Raw genomic sequence first — 25631 nt, 5'->3', positions numbered from 1 at the left:
ACACGCCAAAACACACAGAACATCAGTTTCAAGGCCAAAGATGAACTAGCTGTGTCCCAGTGAATATAGGGAGCGACGTTCCAGGGAGGAGTAAACTGTGCTAGGTTTTACTTATGACTGTACATAACTTCAATGCTGAAAAAATACTGATAAAAAAACGGTCATGTAATTTTATGCTAACAGCATTGCATTATTAGCTTAGCAACATGCTAACATCACAGTCAATTGAAGGCACTATGAGGTAGTGTTGTAAAAAGTACCGACTTCGTTACCAAGTCAGTACTGAAATTTTTAAAATGTGACGATTGCTTTCACGCGCTCATATGTCTGTGATTGGCTGCAATGATCAACGCTTCAAAAACATGTTGTCTTCACAGATAAACACAGGAGCGTTTGAAAGTGGCATCTATCAGTGGATCTACTAGGGATCCGTTGATTGACTCCTGCTTTCAAACGCTTCTGTGTGTATCTGTGTAAGCGCTCGGTGAAGACATGTTTTTGAAGCGTTGATCATTGTAGCCAATCACAGACATATATGTTGAGCACGTGAGTACAATGGCCAATCAGAGGTGCTTGGTACCGAAGTCGGTAATTTTGACAACACTACTATATGGTTTGCAAAGATGTTTCAAATCAGGCAAATTGTTTGGTGTGATAATGCCTTAGAAAATAGCTACCCATGTAGGGAGGAGCTGGAAAAGAGCTAGCATGAGTGGAATGCAGAAATTCATTATAAAGACGACATATTGACTCACAATCTGTCTGCCAACCCAGTCGTAAGAGTAATCGAAGGTATATCCTTTTCGTTCAAACAACTCCGTAAACAAGGTCCGCAAGTATTCGTAATCTGGCTTCTCAAAGAAATCCAACCGCCGGACATAGCGCAGATAGGTGGCCATCTCCTCTGAAAGCACAAATGAGGACAGTTACATTGACAATAATCACTATAAATAAGAGATAAGGCAAGTCTGGTCTTAAAGTGCCCCGATTATGCTTTTTTTAGATTTCATGCAATGTGCAATCTAGCTGTTTGTGAATGTAAAAGGTCTACAAAGTTTCAAAGATATGTGATGAATGGAGTTATTGTCTCCCAAAAGAAAGAATCGATTCTGAATTGCTGAAATGAGTAATCAGTAATTCAAACCTACGTAGATTTGTAACAAATTTGCATAATGCCAGTCTATGGTCTTCATTGGCTGCCCGAGAACAACATCTACTTTGACCCGCCCTCAAACAGTAGTTGTAGCGGAGACTGGAAGAGTTTGGTTTGTGTTGTCAACATGTCAAGACGACGCTGTTTTCTGCACTGCCACAGCCAATCCACTTGCCACGCACTTACGAAGGATTAGGACTCGTGTTGGAATTGATACGGTAAAACCGGCACCATCGTTACTGTTCGTATCACTGTGTATCACGTGATGAGGAAGATCCGCAGCTGAACTTTGGATATAGTAATGGGTGTTTAATTTCCAACACACACTGCAAGCGGTAGACCAATCACAACAGACTAGGCCATCTGACCAATCAGAGCAGAGTAGACCAATCGCAACAGACTGGGCCATCTGACCAATCAGAGCAGAGTAGGCAGATAACAAACTGGGCCATCTGACCAATCAGAGCAGACCAATCACAACAGACTGGGCCATCTGACCAATCAGAGCAGAGTACACCAATCGCAACAGACTGGGCCATCTGACCAATCAGAGCAGAGTAGGCAGATAACAACAAACTGGGCCATCTGACCAATCAGAGCAGACCAATCACAACAGACTGGGTCATCTGACCAATCAGAGCAGAGTAGACCAATCACAACAGACTGACCATCTGACCAATCAGAGCAGAGTAGGCCAATAACAACAGATTGGGCCATCTGACCAATCAGAGCAGAGTAGACCAATCACAACAGACTGACCATCTGACCAATCAGAGCAGAGTAGACCAATCACAACAGACTGGGCCATCTGACCAATCAGAGCAGAGTAGGCCGATAACAACAGACTGGGCCATCTGACCAATCAGAGCAGAGTAGACCAATCACAACAGACTGGACCATCTGACCAATCAGAGCAGAGTAGACCAATCACAACAGACTGGGCCATCTGACCAATCAGAGCAGAGTAGACCAATCACAACAGACTGGGCCATCTGACCAATCAGAGCAGAGTAGACCAATCACAAAAGACTGGGCCATCTGACCAATCAGAGCAGAGTAGACCAATCACAACAGGGGCACGTTCAAGTTCAAAACGGTGCGCAACGTTTTGCTACGGTTTCCGGGTTGAGCGTCATGTTTCCTGGAAACGGCGTGCAACGGGGTTTGAGATGCGTTTTCTCTTGTTTGGTGGGTGTGTCAGAACTGCAGTCCAATCAGCAGCAACATGCATATAAAGCACGCTGTATTAAAGTGAACGCGCACAATGGGTTCAAGGAAAGTCATTTACAAATGTGTTCGATGCAGCTCGGTATACGCAACAACTGAGGATATTAGAAGACATGTTTGTCGTAAGTTTTATTGTAAAAATATAGGATATCAACATAATGATGTAGTTGTTTATATTTTTAGCTTCAATGCAAGTGTATGACATTTGGTATAGAAATAAACAAGGGTAATTAAGTGCTTTTCCTAAAAATGAGAAAAAAAATACAGGGTATTAAAACAGTATGACCTACAAATAAAGTCAGTATGTGAGGATAAATAGATGTGCTTTAGTCTGAATTAGATAAGATGTGCTTCCATTTCAGTTTCCACAAACCCCTTCACTCGACTGGGATGTTCTCTTGTGTTCTGGGCGGCAAGTGCAGTAACGGTAACATCGGGCATATTTTGTAGTATTAAACACATATTTATACCGACTTCATCAGGCTCCGAAAATTCTTCACAAAGAACACAAAGAATGGCCTTTCTCAGCTGCCATAGTTGCAACTCTTGCATCATCAGAACAGTGCGTTCAACGCATCACTGTTTCAGTTTAAAAAACGTTGTGCAACGTTTTGTCGGCGCTGAACGCAGCCCAGACTGGGCCATCTGACCAATCAGAGCAGAGTAGACCAATCACAACAGACTGACCATCTGACCAATCAGACCAGACCAATTACAACAGACTGACCATCTGACCAATCAGACCAGACCGGGCCATCTGACCAATCAGACCAGACCAATCACAACAGACTGACCATCTGACCAATCAGACCAGACCAATCACAACAGACTGGGCCATCTGACCAATCAGACCAGACCAATCACAACAGACTGACCATCTGACCAATCAGACCAGACCAATCACAACAGACTGGGCCATCTGACCAATCAGAGTAGACCAATCACAACAGACTGACCATCTGACCAATCAGACCAGACCAATTACAACAGACTGGGCCATCTGACCAATCAGAGTAGACCAATCACAACAGACTGACCATCTGACCAATCAGAGCAGAGTAGACCAATCACAACAGACTGACCATCTGACCAATCAGACCAGACCAATTACAACAGACTGGGCCATCTGACCAATCAGACCAGACCAATCACAACAGACTGACCATCTGACCAATCAGACCAGACCAATTACAACAGACTGGGCCATCTGACCAATCAGACCAGACCAATCACAACAGACTGACCATCTGACCAATCAGACCAGACCAATCACAACAGACTGGGCTGATGCTGCAATGTACATTATGAGAAAATGTAAGTGTTTTTTTACCTTGGATACATGAAAACCTTTTGAAGGAGACCTTCAAAACAACCCATTAAAAAAGCAACCTTTAAAAAAGCATAACAGGGCACTTTAAAATCAACAAAACAACTTTGAACAACCCATTTTACTTCTGTAAGGTCCACGTCAGTCGAAAGAGTTGTTACATTTTGATGAAAGATTACAAAAGACAAACATTATATTTCCTTTGGAATAATGTGCATTTATGAATTGTGCACAAGACCAGGAACGTGCATTAAGAAAGAAAATGGGGTCGATTTTAATTCCATGTTGACTTTAAGATTAGCTGCTCCAAGTGAAGCACGTGATGTCGTTTAAGGGGGTCTCACCGGGAAAGTTCTCACAGAGAACTTCAATGGGAGTGTTTCGCTTTGTGTCCCCAATCTTCTGGTAGCGTTCTTTTAGTGTGTCAGCCTGCAAAGCACAAAACAACAGCTCATTTTCCAGAACAAATTAGTAACAATTGTTAATGGCGTTAACAGGCTGGTTCAACATACTTTAAGTCCCTGCCAGGGGAGACTACCCCGGAGGAAATACATGAACATGTGACCCAAGGCCTCAAGGTCATCCCTCCGACTTTGCTCTGCAAAAAAAAAAAAAAAAAGATTCAATTATGTACAAAATAACTAAGTTGGTTGAACAGTAGAGTTGGGAATCATAAGGAATTTAACAATTCTGGTTCCGATTTGATTGCCATAACTTTTATTATTTACCAAAACAAAACTGAAGACTTACATTCATCTATAGAACAATTAATTTTTGTTCATCCAGTTTAAGTCAAATCTCTCTGGTTACATTAAAAACATCTTGATTTGTGTTTCGAAGATAAACAAAAGTCTTATTATAATGACATGAGGGCGAGTAAATGATGGATTTTTTTTTTTTTGATTAAGCATTTTAAATCATTTACATTTTACAACATAACAGTAACATATCCTGTTTTTTTTTATTTTGAAAGTAATGGCTTGTGATTTGGTGAGTGCCATATTTTCCACAATATAATTAGATTTCTTTTATCATCTGAAATCTACTGCTACTTCTATTCCAAAGCAACTTCTGTAATGCATTATATTATAGAATATTTTACACACACGGATTTGTGAGCCGAAAATAAATGTCTGTTTAACCCCTATTACATTCTTATATTTTTCATCCCCGTTCTGAATACCATTACATTTAAAGGACTTGATGTGGAGTGAGGGCAAATAAAATACATTTCAGGATGTGGAAGTGCTCATATTTAATTATTAAACTTCAAATGATTTCAGTAATACTTTACAATAAGGTTAATTAATTAACTACCTTAGTTAAACTAAGAATGAACAATACTTCTTAAAAGCATTTATTAATCTTAGTTAATATTAATTTCAACATTTACTAATACGTTGTATTTGTTAAAATTAGTTAATGCACTGTGAACATGTTAACAAGAACAAACAAAGAACAGCTGTATTTGAAATGTATTGCTCATTGTTACTTCATGCTAGTTAATACATTAACTAATGTTAACTAATGAACCTTATTGTAAAGTGTGACCATGATTTCAATGATTTAATCAATCATATTAGGTTGTATTTCGATTCCTGTATTTCCATGCCCAAATATAAGACCTCTTAAAATAATTAATCCTTTTAGGCATTTAAGACTTATGACCCTAAATTTCATCAAACTGAGGACAGCATAACCAATGTTATAAAGTGATTTTTTTTTTTTTCACTATTATCTTGGGCCGCCCATTTTCTCTTAATCATCACATTCAGTTTAGACGGCACACACAACTCAGCATCATGACTGACGCGCTATAGATTCAATGCAACCACAAAAGAACCAAACATGCTCTTTAAAAGAACTGGTTCATGATTCCCAACCCTATTAAACAGCCAATCAAGACGCCACACAAAGCGTGGAGATAGTGACATGCTAAATTTAATGTTAAGTCCATTTCAGGATCAGACTAGGGAGGTATCCAACACTTACCTTTCCCTAAGTGTGTATTAATAGACATGTATCGAGCGGTGCCCGTAAGGCTCTTGTGCTCCCGGTAAGGAATGTGTTTTTTGGTTTCTGGGTCAATGTATTCTTTCGCAAGGCCAAAGTCTATGATGTGAATGATGTGCTCCTTCTTGTTTCCTTGCCGACCGATGAGAAAGTTCTCTGGCTTCACGTCCCTATAGATGAGGTTTTTAGAGTGCACATATTCCATGCGGGAAATCTGGGGAATTGAGCAAAGGATGCAAATTACACACTTACACTGCAACGCATCAGAAGGACTCTTGTGCATGCACTTCTTCTCACCCAGGTGACACACTGCCTGGACACTCACCAGCTGAATGGCGATCATCAGGACGGTCTTGAGGGAGAATGTTCGGTCACACAGGTCAAAGAGATCCTCAAGACTGGGGCCGAGCAGCTCCAGGACCATGGCGTTGTATTTCCCACAGGGCCCAAAATAGAAGACCTGAGGCAGACCCTCTACTATTAAAAACACAAATCAGAGCATTAATCACACAAGCCATGACATTCTCTCTTTAACGCTTTCCCCACCAGCGTTTTTGATCATTTATTATAATTCATGGCCCCCAGAGCTTTTTTGTTGTATGAATATCTAAACATGCAATACATCAAAAGAAAGAACAAGAGCCAAAAAAAAAAAACTTTTATTCTAACTTCATACCTTTTTTTTTTTTTTTTTAAATCAACACTTGATTGTGGGAAAGTATCATAAAAAAATAAAGCAACATTTAGAATTTTTCCCTAAAGACATCAATGTGCGTAATGCTGTTATTGCTCGCTGTCTTTTGATAAGGAGATTCTGTACTCTTTCAGAAGGGGCATAATAGCGCCCCCTACCATATAACAGTGAAAGCTGGAACATTCTGTCAATGGCAGGGAAGAGTTGTCTCATAAATGTCTCATAAGTGTCAAGTGTGTACTTTTTAAATAAAATCAATATATATTGTGGATTAAAGGTGCTCTATGTAACTTTTCTACTAAAATGAATCCTTTTTTTATTGCCTGTGTGTGAAGGGGTTGTAATCACACATTAAAATGATCCACTTGTCGAGTTTTGCCATTACCTCTGAAGGCCAGTATTCCTATTTCTATGTGAAGTCTCCGGGTCGGATTTACCGCGAAATCCAACGGATGTGACGTGCATGCTCGCTCCCGAGCCTCTCTCCTTATATACAGTCTATTGTAGACGGTCAGGGAGTTACGTCCGGTTAAAGGCGCACGTTTTTCGGCTTATATCTCAGTCAATCTTTGATCAATATTCCCAAGACTCTAATCGTTCGTAGTGCTGGACGGGGCCTTTCGAACGAGCCCACCCCCGAGGTCCAACTCGCCCGGCTCTCCGAGTTATAGCCGTTCGAAATCGGGGGTCCCAGCGAACGGCGATCCAGTAGGGGGCGTCCCCGAGGCCCGCCACTCTAGCGTTCGGGCAAGGGTTCCCCTGGGACCCCCGAATTTGAGCTCTCTGGGTCTTTGAGTTCCAGAGAGACGAGCGATTTTCTTCTGAGATCGTGACGTCACCGGCGTCCGCAATTTTGCAGCGCGCCCGATGGTTTTCTGCTAATATCTCCGCGAAAACACCACCAAAAACTATGGAACTTACACTACCGTTCAAAAGTTTGGGGTCGGTACGATTTTAAATACTTTTAAAAGAATTCTCTTCTGCTAACCATGGCTGCGCTTATTTGATTAAAAATACAACAAAAATCAGTTATAGTATTAAATATTATTCCAGTGTAAATCAGCTGTTTTCTGTGTGAATATATAGTAAAGTGTAATTTATTCCTGTGATCAAAGCTGAATTTTCAGCATCACCAGTGTCAGTGTCTTCAGTGTCAAATGATCCTTCACAAATCAGTATAATATGAGGATTTGATGCTCAAGAAACATTTATGATTATTATCAATGTTGAAACAGTTGTTGGTCTGTCAGTTGTACAGTTTTTTGTTTTTTTTAGGATTCTTTGATGAATAGGAAGTTCAAAAGACTTTTGTAACATTATAAATGTCTTTACTGTCACTTTCGATCAAATTAATTATTCCTTGATAAATAAAAGTATTGATTTCTTTCCTCCAAAAAATAAAAATAAAATTCTCACTGAGCCCAAACTTTTGAACGGTAGTGTATATGGTTCTTTTCAGCTCGACTAGATGGTCCCAACGAGCTCGGTGCTCGCCGAATCAGTCTAGTATTCGCCGAGATATTTGCGTAATAGACGGTATTGTCTATGAGTTCGAGCACGAGCGCTCTTGTAAAATTTCGTTGCAATCTGAAACATCACCACTAGAGGCCGCTAAAAGTTACATAGAGCACCTTTAAAGTAACGTATTCCTGCAACAACTGCATACCAGTAATGAGAGAACTATGAAAACGTTAATGAAACTGGCTTTGCCTCGTCACTTTGAACACTTGTGATCCCACATGATTATGCCAAGAGATCAATATTATCAAAATTAGTGAAATTGAGTGCAAAACCGGGTCCAGTGTCTGTATTCAACAGTGTAGCAACACATGAAGCATGGCTCAGACAGACCCAAGCAGCTTTCTGTTGGTTAACGTGGCAAATCCGAGCGATCAACTTGAACACGAGCTAAATCTGCGTGGGCAATTATTTCGCCCTCACGCGAAACTCCAGATTGCATGGATTCCTACTGGAATGACTGGTTTTCGCCCGCAAAATTTCGAAAAATGGTGTGACCGTACCTTAAAGCGGCCGAACCCCATGTCTGCTATAAAACGCAATAATTAATAGCTAACAAATACACGTGTCTGTAAACTGCGTGCATCTTCAGAGGGTGATGTGGGTAGTTGTAGGCAAAGCCTACACTGCTCATTGTGTGGTGGTGTTGTAACACCGCTGAGAATAGAGCGCACTGTTGGCCTGCCGATGATGACTCATCTCGTGTTCAGACTGCACATAACACACACTCGGTTGTTGGTTCCTATCTCTACTGATTAACACTTTCACAAGCTTTTCTATCGGCACTCCACTGCTAGATGCTACTGGAAAGTGGGAGTGGGAATTCAAAGAGTGGGAGGAAATTCATATAGAAATGTAAAATATCTCTCAAAAAGTGAACATATTAAAAAAAATTAAAAATAAAAATGCATCAGTCAAAAGTGATTTGAGAAATGGCCAAAATAATTGCTGCATGGAATCCACTTCCACAGATTTGCTGTCATTTGTAAAGTGTATTTCCCTAGCATGTTAATTATACATTTTAGCGAATTTGACCATGTGTTTAGCTACCAATAATCATGATTAAGGCTGCGCATAATTTATGAGTAGAAACGCACAGAAAAAAATGGTACCAAACATTATGACATTAGCATTGTGCAAATTAGGCAACAAGCTGCTGTTGTTTGACAGGAATAGCTCATCCAACAATCAAACCTGTCACCAATTGTTTACCCAAATGTAAATGTAATTCTTCTAATAACTTAACATTATTATTATTATTATTATTATTATTATTATTAAAAAGGGTTAAAACAGGGAGATCTCACCAATCTACATTCAAAACGTCCAAATTAAAATATGAATCATTAAATTCTGATTTGGGCATTTTAATTTTAGGGAAAAATGTATTAACTGAATTTATGAACTTTAATAATTACTACTAATAAGTTACATTTTAGTAGGTTTTATGAACTAAAAAAAGTAGCAAAATATTTTGGTTACATCTCAGTCATTTAATTAAGGCAGTTTATTTGGTTGGTTACGGTCTCAACGCCATGGTATCAGAGCTTGTGATCACACCATAGCCAAAACAACTCAAATCCAATTATTTTAATGGGAATCCTTGTGATTTTTTCTTCTATAATTGAAATATTATTATTATTATTAAAAAAAAGTAAAAACAGGGAGATTTCGCAAATCTACATTTAAAATGTCTAAATTAAAATGTGATTCATTAAATTATAATATGGGCATTTTAATAATTATATATAAAAAAAAAAACAAATTAACTGAAAATTTATGAATTAATTACTACTAATAAATTACATTTTAGTAGATTTTATGAACTAAACATGTTGGTCACATCTCAGGCATTTAAGGCAGTTTATTTGGTTGGTTGGTTACAGTATCAATGCCATGGTATCAGAGCTTATGATCACACTAAAGCCAAAACAACTCAAATCCATTTATTTTAATGGGAATGGTGTGTTGCATTCATTGCAGAAAAAACAAAAAGCTTCCATGGAGGGCTAGGCCAGTGTATTTCTCCCTGTCCGTCTCACATTGAGTCCTCAGTGCTCCAATAAAACACCATCTGCCAGCAGCCAGTTTGAGAGAGCGGCTCAAACACTGACGTCTGACTGGAGAGACGAGAAACCATGTGACTCCAGGGCCTCCAGTTCACACACACACACACCAGCCTGCACTGACGCATCTCACTTCTGCCACGCTGCACACTTAAACAAACCCCAGTTCAGCCGGAGAATCAAACACAAAGGCTGGGAGAGTCCGGTGTGCTGGATTCATCATGCCTGAGCTGGTTGATCAGTAGCCAAGCCATTCCCAGCCAAACTCAGAGATTCAAGTCCCGATGCCAAGGCTACCCGGAGGAGTGTATCAGAGTTCAACACGATACGGATACACATTAACCACACACAAAAGAGAACTCGACTGTTCTTTCTAGAGGAAGAGACCTTCGTTTGGCCAGCACGATGGGAAATTATGACATGTACAAGAAGCTGTTAAACATTAATAGTTCATAAGGAAGTATTTTCTAAAGGAAGTCAGAGTAAGGGTCATCTTTATTAAAGATAGTGATTAATATTGAGGAGTCATCTCATACTAAAAATACAATAGTGTTACTGTAATAATACCACCAATTTCAAATACCACGGTGCATATATTTGGTAAATCATTTAGAAAAGAAGATTTGGCGAAATATTTCCATTTGGCGAAATTGTTGCAAACTAACTAAGGATATATCTTCTTGTTAGTTATTGTGTCTAATCTTTATTGGATAGATAACATCATTGGCACCATCTCTGTGCTTACCCCATTTAGCAAGAGTGGTTAGTAGCCTTAATAATCCACAGTATATTCAGGTTATTTATAAGACAATGTGTAGTACATTACCTATAAAATCATTTAGTCATTTAGTTTAGACTGGAGTGAGGTGAAACCAGAACAAAGCCAGCTGCTAATTTTGATGGTAACAATGTGCTAGAAAATTTGACTATTAGTTAAAATACATTTTAATGCTACTTTTTTATATTCGTATGATTATATACAAAATAATTATCAGGTCTAGCAAAGCTATGATTTTTTTTTTTTAAATCACAGCTTTTTTTGCAAAGTGGGCAAGAAAGGATGAGAGTGAGAATGACAGGTAATATCTGTGTCTGATAATTACATTGTTGATATGTCCTATGTAAATTTTATATAAGCTAAGTACTTACAAATATTTTATACATTTTTTTAGCTATTTAATGGATAAATAGTGTAAGCAAAAATCACAAACTGTTTCTTTGCATTATTTTAAATTTATTGTCAAGTATTGGGCTCGCAGATCATGGGCACTTTTTACTGTGTGTGTGTGTGTGTGTGTGAGATTTATGAGGAAAGAAATTTGTATAATGACATGGGTATTTCACTGGTATTACAACGTGAACGATTTATGAAGACATTTCTGAGTCCTCATTTTTCAAATGGCTTTAACAACATTAAACAGTCTTTTATTAAAAATGTAAAAATGCAGAAAGTGTTCTGTGATGCTAGGTTTAGGGGTCGGGTTGGTGTGTGTGTGGGATGGGTAGGTTTAGGGGTCGGGTTAGTGCGTGTGTGTGTGTGTGTGGGATTGGTAGGTTTAGGGGTCGGGTTAGTGTGTGTGTGTGTGTGTGTGGGGGGGGGGGGGATGGGTAGGTTTAGGGGTCGGGTTAGTGTGTGTGTGTGGGATGGGTAGGTTTAGGGGTCGGGTTAGTGTGTGTGTGTGTGTGTGGGATGGGTAGGTTTAGGGGTCGGGTTAGTGTAGGCGAATAGAGTATAAAGTTTGTACAGTATAAAAACCATTACGTGTGTGTGTGCGCGCGTGTGTGTGTGTGATGGGTAGGTTTAGGGGTCGGGTTAGTGTGTGTGTGTGTGGGATTGGTAGGTTTAGGGGTCGGGTTTGTGTGTGTGTGTGTGTGTGCTCTTGTTTTTGTGATATATGAGGACACAAATGTGTATAATGACATGCATATTACACTGGTATTACAACTTACACGTGATATATGAGGACATTGCATGAGTCCTCATATTTCAAATAGCTTAAAAAACATAAAAAACAATGTTTTTTTTAAATGTAAAAATGCAGCATGTCTCCTGTGATGGGTAGGTTTAGGGATAGGGGCAGTGTAGGGGGACAGAATATACAGTTTGTCCAGTATAAAAGTCATTACGTCTATGGAATGTCCTCATATATCACAAAAACACAGCTGTGTGTGTGTGTGTGTGTGTGTGTGTGTGTGTGTGTGTGTGTGTGTGTGTGTGTGTGTGTGTGTGTGTGTGTGTGTGCGATGGGTAGGTTTAGGGGTTGGGTTAGTGTGTGTGTATGTGTGTGTGTGGGATCGGTAGGTTTAGGGGTCGGGTTAGTGTAGGGGAATAGAATATACAGTTTGTACAGTATAAAAACCATTACGTGTGTGTGTGTGTGGGATGGGTAGGTTTAGGGGTAAGGTTAGTGTGTGTGTGTGTGGGATGGGTAGGTTTAGGGGTAAGGTTAGTGTGTGTGTGTGTGTGTGTGTGTGTGTGTGTGTGTGTGTGTGTGTGTGTGTGTGTGTGTGGATGGGTAGGTTTAGGGGTAAGGTTAGTGTGTGTGTGTGTGTGTGTGTGTGGGATGGGTAGGTTTAGGGGTAAGGTTAGTGTGTGTGTGTGTGGGATGGGTAGGTTTAGGGGTCGGGTTAGTGTGTGTGTGTGTGTGACCATGTCTGTCCGCCACCACCGAAGATCATTTTTGACCCAGGGGATGCTGGGTCACGATTAACTCCAGTGTTCATTTAGCATTTAAGTGGACTGAGCTCACTCATGATACCAGAAAAGCTCACGTTCACAAATCCCTAGGCATTACACGAGTCTCCATCTAGCCTGAAAAATAGAGAGAGACTGAGAGGAGACAAATAAAAACAGAGGATGGACGTGGATTACATAAGCGCCACGGGCGGTGTTATGTCATTCACAAAGCTGCGTTTGAGGATGGAGAGACGGAGGAACAAGATGAACAAATAGCCCACTTAGCAAAAACATTCACGCGAGCATCCCTGGAAAAGCAGAAAAACGAGAGACGGGAGAACGAGGTACGACAGGGGAACAGGTTGAAGGGAAGAGTGCAGTCAGACACGCTTTCAGATGGGGGCATTATATGATTATGGGCAGTTGGTATTATCATATCAGCTCTTTTTTTTCTGCATGTGTGTGGGATACGCCTGGCCACAGCTCAGACTTCCCGTCAGCCAACCATGATGCGCTGAGAAGACAAGGGGAGGTGGCCAAAACGTGGCGCCATCGGGATCAAACGCAAACCCTCCATCACTATCTAAGGCAGCGCTACCGCAAGCCTCTTGTCTGAAAAATGCAACTACAGCAAACCATCACTGTGTGACAGGAATCTTTGCTGTGATATTTGTTCTTCCTGTCTGTCAGCCTAGTCGCTGTAACATGACCCGACCCACTGTGATGTCCATGAATGTGTACCCACATCAAAGATGTCCCTCGCTCTCTTTTGTACCTGAAAAGAGTACTATCGGATTAAAAGGGATGATCTCTAGTGCAAACAGAAGAAATCATTGCGGCTGAATCAGTTTGTGTATTCGGTTGACTTCAAGCAGCAGATAAAAAAAAGCATTCAGAGAAACGACACTGAAAGGGTTGCTCCAATCAAACTATAAACTCGAATTTACTGCTGGGTAATAGATAAGATATCAAACGTTTTCAGAATATTACACTATTTTAATATTTCTTTTTAACCAAACAGCCACTTTTGTGACATATACACAATGTTTAAGCCAAGTTGGAAAACGTAGTATGCACCAATTTAACAATTCAAAGTAAAAAACGGCATTATTTAAATGTTAAATTTTAAGACAACCATAAATATATTAGTTTTTTATAGCTGTATTGAATATAAATCACAATTTTGGCCAAATAATGTAGCCCTACAAACAACAGCAAGCCTGGATATTTAAAAAAAATATGCATAAATGCATTTTAAATTCTCCTAATCACGCAGCCCTAATCACAATATCAAAAATTGAGCTTACCGACTGGAAACTCAACAGCAAGATAAATGCATGAAATTAATGTTGATTGATTTTAGCTGTAAATCCCATATTGTATGCATCACAGTTGATCAATATATCACAAAAAAGAGCTAATTCCTTCCCTAGGAGTAGGTGGTATTACCAAAATAGCATGATATAGATTTCTCAGATGCCTTTTTTCAACCCTTAAATGTATAATATACATATAAACATGTAGCAAAGTTTATTAGATAATAATATAACATCAATACTTTTAAAAATGAAAGATGACTTTCCTTTGATTTTGAGCTGCTGAGCTTGAGCAGGAGTTAGAAATGCTCAAATAAAGCAAGAAATTAGTCTTAAAAAGACTCTTTACAAGACTAGAAAAGTGTAATGCATCATAAATAGGACTGCATAAAATCACGATGTGAAACCACAGTCAAATATCCTGTATTCTGACACTTGGAAACTTGCGACCACATACCAGCTGAATTCCACTTTAATGAGGCAAGCGTCAGCGCCGTAAACAACCTACAGTCACGCACCGTTTACATTACAAAACTAATTCGGTTTCATTGAAATCAGCAAAGCTGTCTGTGCTGGAAAGGCCTGTCTGTGACAATTCAAAAAGTAGGCTATCCTTTCAGCTACTTTTTATTAGTTATATTTTCTAAATCAAGTTGCAGATATACCACACTCCAGCACAATCACTACCGGCTGTCGGATGCCACTGGTTACATATATACCGTCATACCGCCCAGCCCTGACGTTCAGCAGATCTCTATAAGAGCATTACAAATGGGTTTGAATATCAAGGCTTGTGTGTGTAATCATAACACGCTAACCGGAACAGATGGGATTGACCGTGATCTCTGGACCAGTGATGTCACTTCTCTCCTCATTGATAAGAGCTGCGTGCCCAGGCATGAGTAGAGAGAATGAATGCACTGATCACACCATCACAGAAGATGAGTAATCATCACTAACACCCTCGTCACCGCCTGTGCTTTCGAACTTGGATTAGAAAATATTCCCATTTACATTTACGGGAAAGAAATGTTTTCTGAGAGCCCTGATAGACCGCTGCATGTAACAGTCTGATGTTCAACTACTGCTCATTTATCATCACAGATCTCCTGAAAGGTCATTTAATGTGTCTGACTGCTCCGAATCCTGCGTGACACGTCCTCTGGACGGATAAGCGTGCGCTGGCAGGGCCGTGACATCGCTGCATGATATCGCGCTCAGAGCGATGCTGCTAAAAACCTCTCAGAGGATCATGTCTGGGCATGTCCGAGTCTGTCCTTCAGGAGAGTAGCCTCCATGCGCAGCCACAGACAGACTAATGTTGTGATGTCTAGGGCTGCAACAAACGATTATTTTGATAATCGATTAATCTAACGATTATTAGAACGATTAATCGACTAATCGTCGATTATTTCGCAGACTAATCAGTAAGTTTGGAATGATTATTCAGCTTTTCCAATTAGTTAAAACATTGAGTTATACATATTCTAACTATAATATAAAAGAAGGAAATCACTTGAGCTTTTGAAATAGTTGTTTAAATGAACTTTGAGCCAACTAAACAGGTCATTCTCTAAGTTTTCAGATTTCGGTCCAACTCAAATCATGCTCTCTAAGCATTGTTTAATAGGCCCAATGCTTTTCTTAGAACTGAAACAGAAAAAAGGACATTTACTTCAGGACACAAAGAATGGTAAAATATTAATCTGCAAACAATTATTATAAGTATAAAATTACAATCTTTTTTTACATGACAATTGAGCTGACAGAGACGTTCTCATTCACCTTTTAATTTACAGTATGAAAAAGTAACTGCCATGATATTCTTCCTATATCATTATATCATATATCGTTTTGTAAGTCTTCATGATTATTGAACAAAATGCAGGCAAGTGATAAGACTATAATAATACCTAATGTTACAATAATAAAAACAGCCCTGACTCCTAAGCTCGATCAAGCTTTATTCTGTGCAATAGAACAAGTCATCACATTACTGTAATTATATTACTATTGATAATATTATTACTATTATTAGTAGTATTGCATTCTCTAATAAAGAGATTTACCGCTGGTTAGTAAGCTCCAGCTGGAGAACACTCTCCTCTCACCGGCTCCTCTTGTGCCGGGATGTTTCCTCTTGCACACATGCATGTTGTGCTCCCATGAAAAGCAAGTTCCGCCTTGCATGTATTGCACACGACAGCATTCTTGATTTTAAGTTTTGTGAAACTTTCCCAAACCTTGCTAGTTCGGATTCGTTTGCCCTGTCATAATTCGCGCTGTTTATTCTTCTACCGCAATAGCATTTGTAAGGGCTGCACTACACAAGCGCTACAGCGCCGTAGCGGTCAAATCGCGATATTGCAGGCCCTTACATTAGGTCACGTGAGATCAAACGACTACTCGACAACAAAGATATTTGTCGACAAATTTTTATTGTCGACGTTGTCGCAATGTCGACTAATCGTTGCAGCCCTAGTGATGTCCAACCCAACCGTGTGATAATAAAGCTCAAATAAATTAACAAATTATTTTATTTTAGCTTTATTACAATTGACAAATGAGTTTTCGTTTTAGTTAACAATAACAAGACGGTATTGTGCTTGAAGGGTCAAATACACCCACGTGTGTCAAAATGCCGTCTTTGCCAGTATACTTGTAAACACATTATTCTTCAGTGAACAAACAGTTGAGAAAGAAAACGCACGTGTATCAGTATATTGGATCCGTGCATTCGGTCTTAAAGTGACAGCAGCCTAATATTCCTGATTCAGTCTGTGTCATTAACGTTGATCAAAAAAGACAGAGAAAATCACTGACTGCTCTTGACTGAATAACTTGTAATTTTAAGAATAAATGCATATTTAAATGTACACAGTAAAGACTATGGAGTTGTTTTTGAACATTTCATTACTTTATACAATTTATGTATTTCTAGTGCTTGAAGTTTTTCAGGCATTTCATTTGTGTCTGTTCTATTGTATACTTTGTCCTATTGCTTGCAATTAGCTGCTTTGTTCTCATTTTATCACTGACTGTTTACTTGTTTTCAGTAAGCCTGAGAGTTGAGTCAGTTGTCAGATTTTTCTCATTAAAACTCTCGTGTGTGTAGGACTAATTTATGCATTTCATCCCGAACGTCTGTTGCTAATTCCAAAACATAATTTTAGAGCTTGTAACAGAGGCTTGAGCCACTGATATGCAGACTTAAGCGGTTATATAAGAGAGATACAGACTAGTGCAGTTATTACAGCGAGAGAGGGATTAAGCATGTGTGAATTACCTGAGTCCGTGCATCTCTCAACGGCGTTCAACAGGAGCCTTTCTACTATTAGCAAAACAGTAAGTTTAACTGCTTCAAGAACAGTGACGTTACTACCTCACAACTGAGAAATGATATGTAGCTTTTCAGTTGCAAAACTATTTTACTAATAAAGTTGCGGGGCAGTGTTAAGTTTGAGTCTGTGCATGTTTCTATGTTTCTCTGTGTGTCTGTGTACTTTTGTATGAGAGAGAGAGCGTGCTTTCAATAGATAAATGTAATTTAGTGAACAGTTTGCCATTTTTATCATATTGTTTGTTTTATCCATTTGCTTGGTCATTGTCTTTGTGGGTTATTTTGCTGTTGTAGGCTGCAAGGACCTTTAAAATAAGTGAAATTATTTGCAGAAGTGATATGAAACTGTACTGTGGTCAAGACCTGCCTGGAACTACTTTAGCTGTGCCTTTACCAGAAAATAATGGTTAGCCAACCGTGCTGAGAATTCTGGGCCGAAAATGGTTTGTAATCCTGCCGTGCCGTACCAGTCTAAAGTGGAAATATAACGAACCATTCGGTCCAACGGTGGAAAAGCGGCTTTAGAATGTTTGTCAACCAAAAAGAATAAAACATTCAACAGCCCTGAAACATAAATTTAAAGAATTAATTCAAAAGAACATTTGGTTTTTGAACCAAATATCATCTAAAAAGGTAAACAAAGCAAAGGTTTTAAGAATTCTGACTAACAAGGAATGAACCGCATCTCATTTATCTGGTACAATGTGCTCCTGAAGACAGGCATGCCTGGGTTTAAACTCAAAGAACGATCTGAATCTCCAGGGAAGATATCAAGGCAACTGACAAACCCTGTTATGTAAATAGACTTCATTATTGCATATACACGGCTGTGTTCGTGCATTATGAGGATTCCTAACAACAGTAAAACCACTACAGAGAAGAACAAATAGAGACTGAATCAGTCTGCCTTAAATAATGCACTAATATCATCTCATAACCCACCACCATGAACCAAACGTTAAAGCCAGACTCAACCATCCAAACATGCTGTGCAGGAGGAAGGTGAGAATCACAAAGAGGAGGATGAGACTCTCCACCCCTTCATCACCCCATCCATCCATAAAGCATGAGCTGAGCGCTCAGCAGGAGGCAGACACACACACAGCACCTGCTACGCCTGGGAGATGCTCTTTATACTATAGTAGGGGGGGGGGATTTGATTCACCGGGACATCATGATGCTTTTTCAAATCGAGCTGATCATTAATTTGTACTGAAAGCATAAAAGGATCATACAATCACAGATAAATGCTAATCGGCCATATTAAACTCCGGTTTCACACACCTTGAGTAATAAAAGACTGCAGTCGTTCGTGGATAAATGGATGGATGGATAAGGACTGCTAATCATTTTATAGAGTCACAAAAAGGATTTTGGCTAAAGACACCATCAGGCTAATGATAATAAATAAATAAATACTAGAGATGCATTGATATAAAAATAATGACCGATACAGATAATTGAAAGCCGATAACCGATATATTGGCTGATAAATCTAAATAAGCATTTTCAACAAACAATTTACAATTTAAGTTTTTAATTGCCAACACACACGCGTGTATAATGTATATTACACAGCCATACAGCTATAATAATAACTTTAAAGTCAAATGCACTTTTGAGCGTAGCAGAACAAAATATTTATAATGACATGGAAATGTCTAAAACAAAGATTTTATTAATTTCGATACATTTTCTAAGCAAAAGTTCAATTTATATTTTTAAATGCATTCTCACTGACGGAGGTTCAGCGTGCACAGCATAAAGACTGGACTAATCGATAATGAAACTTGTCAACTATTTTCATTACGGACTTTTATCAATTAGTCATTGCAGTCCTGATTCTCATTATTTGAAAAGGTGCGAAGGTCAAAATACAAGCACTCCTCTGTCGCACTGGGAATTACTCTGGAAACTAGGTGTATGCCTTTTTGTTGTTTAATTACAAGAGTCCTGGAATATGAAGAATCTCTCCCAGGAGCCACGATGTGCCTGACGGCATGTAAGAGCTTGCAGTCGTGCCTGGGGGAGGGTAGACCTCTGGGCTCGGGTTGCACAGTTCAGGATGTGAGGGGAAGCACATCCTCAGGATTTCATGCTACAGTCACAATAGCATCTCATTCACCTGAACACCCAGTGCCTCACTTCCTTTGGTCCTTTCTTTTCGGGGTCTAGCAAACAAACATGCTCCCCAAAAAATGGACATAATAGCCTGAACTGTAGATTAAATGTGCTTAAAGGGTTAGTTCACCCAAAAATGAAAATTATGTCATTAATGCCTCACCCTCATGTCATTCCAAGCCCGTATACAATACTGAATAAAGTTGTAGTTTTTGTCATTTTTGGACCAAAATGTATTTTCGATGCTTCAAAACACTCTAACTAACCCACTGATGTCACATGGACTACTTTGATGATGTCTTTATTTCCTTTCTGGACAAGGACAGTATACCGTCGTACATACATTTTCAATGGAGGGACAGAAAACTCTCGGACTAAATCTAAAATATCTTAAACTGTGTTCTGAAGACGAACGGAGGTCTGACGGGCTTGGGACGACATGAGGGTGAGTCATTAATGACATAATTTTCATTTTTGGGTGAACTAACCCTTTAACTATTAAATTATAATATATTCCCTTTCATGTAGTGTGTGATAAAGCTGATTGTGAGAGTAATAGATCTACAAAGTTTCAAAGTTCAAAGTGCACGATAAATAAAGTTAATGTCTCGCTAATGAAAGAAGCAATTCTGAACTGCCTGAAACAAGGCGTCAGTAATTCCATTCTTTCTTCCTGTTCGAACCTACATAGGTTTGTAACTCATTTACATAATGCCTACCTATGGTCTTCATTGGCTGACTGTGAACAACGTCTACTTTGACCCACCTTAAAACACTGTAGTCTTAAAACACAAGAATTTGGTTTGCTCGTTTTCTGCGCTGCGAAAGTAAATCCATTTTGCATGCGCTTCCAAAGGATGAGGACTCGTGCTCAAATTGATACAGTCCAACCGACGCCATCGTTATGGTTCATTTCACTGTGTATCAAGTGATGAGGAAGATCCGCAGCTGAACTTCAGATGTTAATGGGCGATTAGTTTCTGAAATGTGCTGTAAGCGGTCAAACAATCACAACACAGACTGGGCCATCTGACCGATCAGAGCAGAGTAGACCAATCACAACAGACTGACATTCTGACCAATCAGAGTAGACCAATCACAACAGACTGGGCCATCTGACCGATCAGAGCAGAGTAGACCAATCACAACAGACTGACATTCTGACCAATCAGAGCAGAGTAGACCAATCACAACAGACTGACATTCTGACCAATCAGAGCAGAGTAGACCAATCACAACAGACTGACATTCTGACCAATCAGAGCAGAGTGGACCAATCACAACAGACTGGGCCATCTGACCAATCAGAGCAGAGTAGACCAATCACAACAGACTGGGCCATCTGACCAATCAGAGCAGAGTAGACCAATCACAACAGACTGGGCCATCTGACCAATCAGAGCAGAGCAGACCAATCACAACAGACTGGGCCATCTGACCAATCAGAGCAGACCAATCACAACAGACTGGGCCATCTGACCAATCAGAGCAGAGCAGACCAATCACAACAGACTGGGCCATCTGACCAATCAGAGCAGAGCAGACCAATCACAACAGACTGGGCCATCTGACCAATCAGAGCAGAGTAGACCAATCACAACAGACTGGGCCATCTGACCAATCAGAGCAGAGTGGACCAATCACAACAGACTGGGCCATCTGACCAATCAGAGCAGAGTAGACCAATCACAACAGACTGGGCCATCTGACCAATCAGAGCAGAGTGGACCAATCACAACAGACTGGGCAATCTGACCAATCGAGCAGAGTAGACCAATCACAACAGACTGGGCCATCTGACCAATCAGAGCAGAGTAGACCAATCACAACAGACTGGGCCATCTGACCAATCAGAGCAGAGTAGACCAATCACAACAGACTGGGCCATCTGACCAATCAGAGCAGAGTAGACCAATCACAACAGACTGGGCCATCTGACCAATCGAGCAGAGTAGACCAATCACAACAGACTGGGCCATCTGACCAATCGAGCAGAGTAGACCAATCACAACAGACTGGGCCATCTGACCAATCGAGCAGAGTAGACCAATCACAACAGACTGGGCCATCTGACCAATCAGAGCAGAGTAGACCAATCACAACAGACTGGGCCATCTGACCAATCAGAGCAGAGTGGACCAATCACAACAGACTGGGCAATCTGACCAATCGAGCAGAGTAGACCAATCACAACAGACTGGGCCATCTGACCAATCAGAGCAGAGTAGACCAATCACAACAGACTGGGCCATCTGACCAATCAGAGCAGAGTAGACCAATCACAACAGACTGACCATTTGACCAATCAGAGCAAAGTAGACCAATCACAACAGACTGACCATTTGACCAATCAGAGCAAAGTAGGCTCTCAGAAAGGAGGGGTTTAGAGACTGGATCCACTCAAATGAGAGTGTTTTTGACCTTGAATGGATTATAGGGGCACTTTAAAAGCTCTCTATAAAGCAAAGTCTGCTACTGCATCCCAGCAGCATCGGTGAGGGGTTAGGACATCAGAGTTTATGTGGGACCCTGCTGATTCGGTATTACTCCAGCGAGGTGCTCAAGGAGCTGAGCAATGCACCGGTGTAGAGTTACATAAGCTCGGCTGCCAGGCATTTTAATCAGCCGACTGCTTTTCAGACGTCATACGATAACAGAGCTAAGTGAACATCCTGGAAACGCTTGTGGTCAGAGTGCCACCTTTCCTGAAGTGCTGATTCATCACTGAGACACAAACCCTGCAGGAGGACATGTGCGGACGGAGAAGCACGGTCTGCATTCTTCTGTCCCAGATACAGCACAGAAAGAAAATGTGTACACGGCAAAAAATATTTGCACACACATCCCTGCATAAACCAGCAGAGATATAGGCTTACTGAGAAGCTCGTATAGATGCTAGCTGTGCCGTGTGCTGAATTATTGATCAGCTGCTGTTGCCACCCTTTTCCTCTCTTTTCTGGCCCAACATGCCCCTGAACTACATAACTACACATATCATTACAAACACATCCGCTTGATCAGTAAAAACACAGATATGTTACTATGCTACTAACGTAACATCATTTAGGACATGTATTGGCTTAGGACATGGTGGAGGTGATAGTGGAGCTCACTGTAATACAGTTCTCTACACAGACAATAATGTAATCAGTTGTAATGGCTGCCAAATTAGGCTTTTTTTCAGTTCAGTTGACTGTAAGAAGCATTTGCCATGATACTAATTTGCAGTCTCCACAGTATTTAATCATGTCACTGCAAAGCTTTTTAGTCTGCTAGAAGAAATGTAATTATGCAATGTAAGGCTGAGCAATTTTATCGATTCTGCGATATAAATCTATATTTTTTCCCCCAAGAAAGTATCGATTTTTAAGGCGCGAGTATCGATACATAAGTCCCATTCAAATCCCCCGTGTTTAACTTAGCCCGTCAAGTGGCCGTTCACATATCGTGTCTTTTGTGCACTCAAGTTCGTTATTTCAAATGTAGGCGCGCGGCAAGCGCGCTCATAATTGAAGCGACGCGCTCATTTTTCCCAGGCGCAGCGAGATGAAAACGCCTCAACTTTTCAGAACGCTGCAAGCGCACCGCAGTTCATGTGACAAAAACCAACCTTCAGCTTCACCCTTTCCGTAACAACATTGAAAGCTCGGTCAACATGAAGGATGGGGGTGCATCCAAACACTACGGGTGTTTTTCTCTTCTCCGTAAATAAACCTTGTAACTTAGCAGAGCTACAGCAAGCGTTTTTCGGTGGTGGAAATCTTATTAGCTACTAAAACTTCTTTGTCGTTGTGGAGAGCGCAGTGCATGGTTGCTTAGCAACGACAGACGCCACGGGAAAATCGGACCGAATTTTACTATTAATAATAAAAGATAAGCTAATGTGCATTGTAAATGTCAGTAATTTATCTTTTTTGACTCATTCTTTTATAAAAATGATTTAAAGGCTGAAATATTTGAGGTTTATCTTTTTATAAAACCTTTTTTCTCAAAAGTTTATTTGCACTTTTTAACTCTGCATTGTTAATAGCAATACTGCACTTTATTTACTTTTCAAAGGCTTGTAAGCTACAGTTTGCACTGTTTCAATAAATGGAACTAATTTTCTCAACACATCTTTGGTTTATTTTGTCCAGCATTTGCAAGCTGTAGAGACTCTGTCCAGTCAGACATATATTGTGTAATTGATGTTTTTAGTTTTCAGTTCAATTAATTCAATCCAATTGAACACTCACAAGATGTCACCAAAATCACTCTGTCCCCTTTAAATCTTTCAGAAAATGATGTAAGTGTATCGAATTATATCGAATCGTATCGTTGGCTGAATATCGTGATATATATCGTATCGTGAGCTGAATATCGTGTATCGTATCGTATCGTGAGATTAGTGTATCGCTACAGCCCTAATGCAATGTCAAAATTCTAGCCAACATAAGAATATCATCAAATCAGTGATTAGCATTTTTCCACTACCGGTCAAGTGTTTGGAATAATTAAGTTTATTTTTTTCCCTTATGCTCACCCAGGCTGCATTTATTCAGTCAAAATACAGTAAAAACTGTTATATTGTGAAATATTATTACAATTTAAAAATAACTGTTTTCTATTTGAATATACACTACCGTTCAAAAGTTTGGGGTCAGAATTTTATTTTTATTTTTTGGAGGAAAGAAATCAATACTTTTATTTATCAAGGAATAATTAATTTGTTCGAAAGTGACAGTAAAGACATTTATAATGTTACAAAAGTCTTTTGAACTTCCTATTCATCAAAGAATCCAAAAAAAAAAAAAAAAAAAACTGTACAACTGACAGACCAACAACTGTTTCAACATTGATAATAATAATAAATGTTTCTTGAGCATCAAATCCTCATATTATACTGATTTGTGAAGGATCATTTGACACTGAAGACACTGACACTGGTGATGCTGAAAATTCAGCTTTGATCACAGGAATAAATTACACTTCACTATATATTCACACAGAAAACAGCTGATTTACACTGGAATAATATTTAATACTATAACTGATTTTTGTTGTATTTTTAATCAAATAAGCGCAGCCATGGTTAGCAGAAGAGAATTCTTTTAAAAGTATTTAAAATCGTACCGACCCCAAACTTTTGAACGGTAGTGTATATTAAAATGTAATTTATTCTTGTGATGCACAGCTGAATTTTCAAGCATCCAGTCTTCAGTGTTACATGATCCTTCAGAATAGGGCTGCACGATATATTGTTTTAACATCGATATCATGATGTGTGCCGTCAAGTATAGGATTATGGTTGATCTGTACGGACCAGGCACCATGGTTCAAATCGCAAGAAAGCGCATGCGTATCATCATGGATCTGTGCATTCGGTCTTAAAGTGACAGCAACCTAATATTCCTGCTGCTGTCTATGTCAATGTTAATTAAACAACAAAATAAAAAAAGAGAAATTTAATTTTGTAGCTTTAAAAAAACACTATGCAATGCAATTTTACATTTGATTATTCAATTCCTGTACCTGAATACTACTGTTTATTTTATTTGTATCTTTGTTCTATTGTCTTGATCTATGCTTGTAATTTTCTATGCAGATTCACTCCCCTACAAAATCATCCCAATCATTTTAGAATTATTCATTCTTTCCAAATAGAGCTATACAAGTCATCTGGGGATTTTCTTTTCATATTGCAATTGTTTATATTACTTCAGAAATCCTCCTTATATGCTGATATGCTGTTCAAGAAATATTTCTGATGCTAATGCTGTTTATTTAAATCTTCTATTCACCCTAGGGCTGGGCGATATGGCTGAAAACTGTATCACGATATCAGTGTTTCATATCGGTCGATATCGATAATTATTGATTTTTTTATGACCCATTTAAAATAAGGACCAGGAGAAAAAATATATTACATTTAAACATTTTTATTTTAAACTTACCCTTCCTCTGATTACAATCCCAAGACAGAAATGTCAACACAACCATGGAAAACTCAAATAATTAGAATGTAAACATAAGTCTATTCACAATCAGACCTGCAAACTCCTCAGAGTAAAAAAGGTGACAGTGGCGCGGCGGGACGTGGGTGGTGGGGGGTTGTGATCGTACGTGCCCCCTGCTTGATTTCTTTTTTGAGACATCACGGTTCGGTACGATTTCGGTACAATGGAGTAAAAAGCAAAACA

The 25631-nt window shown here is 39.5% G+C and overlaps 2 protein-coding genes and 1 long non-coding RNA gene across 6 annotated transcripts in view; 1 reads left to right on the top strand and 2 right to left on the bottom strand.

Moving 5' to 3' along the window:
* The window catches only part of rps17 (ribosomal protein S17), a 37227-nt gene extending 31768 nt beyond the window's left edge, over positions 1-5459 (bottom strand). Inside the window, exon 1 of the mRNA XM_056233193.1 lies at positions 5454-5459. Coding sequence (XP_056089168.1) covers positions 5454-5459 — 6 coding nt within the window. The remainder of the gene's footprint in view (positions 1-5453) is intronic.
* Positions 1-25631, bottom strand: part of csnk1g1 (casein kinase 1, gamma 1) — a 56793-nt gene that overhangs the window by 14322 nt on the left and 16840 nt on the right. For all 4 annotated transcript variants that reach the window (XM_056233188.1, XM_056233189.1, XM_056233190.1 and 1 more), the window contains exons 5-9: positions 6046-6197; positions 5700-5934; positions 4220-4305; positions 4052-4136; positions 756-904 (exon numbers count right to left, since the gene is read on the bottom strand). In XM_056233188.1, the coding sequence (XP_056089163.1) occupies positions 756-904; positions 4052-4136; positions 4220-4305; positions 5700-5934; positions 6046-6197 (707 nt within the window). The remainder of the gene's footprint in view (positions 1-755; positions 905-4051; positions 4137-4219; positions 4306-5699; positions 5935-6045; positions 6198-25631) is intronic.
* On the top strand, positions 1644-20592 carry LOC130069356 (uncharacterized). The gene is made up of 3 exons (XR_008803753.1): positions 1644-1710; positions 1816-2071; positions 20518-20592. It is a non-coding gene; the product is annotated as an uncharacterized LOC130069356 (long non-coding RNA).

This window comes from Rhinichthys klamathensis, unplaced genomic scaffold (genome assembly GCF_029890125.1).
Source record: "Rhinichthys klamathensis goyatoka isolate OS25496 unplaced genomic scaffold, OSU_Roscu_1.1 h1tg000362l_1, whole genome shotgun sequence".
In the NCBI taxonomy this organism is placed as follows: domain Eukaryota; kingdom Metazoa; phylum Chordata; class Actinopteri; order Cypriniformes; family Leuciscidae; genus Rhinichthys; species Rhinichthys klamathensis.
The sequence above is the reverse complement of the archived record's forward strand: the minus strand, read 5'-3'. Positions and strand labels throughout refer to the sequence as shown.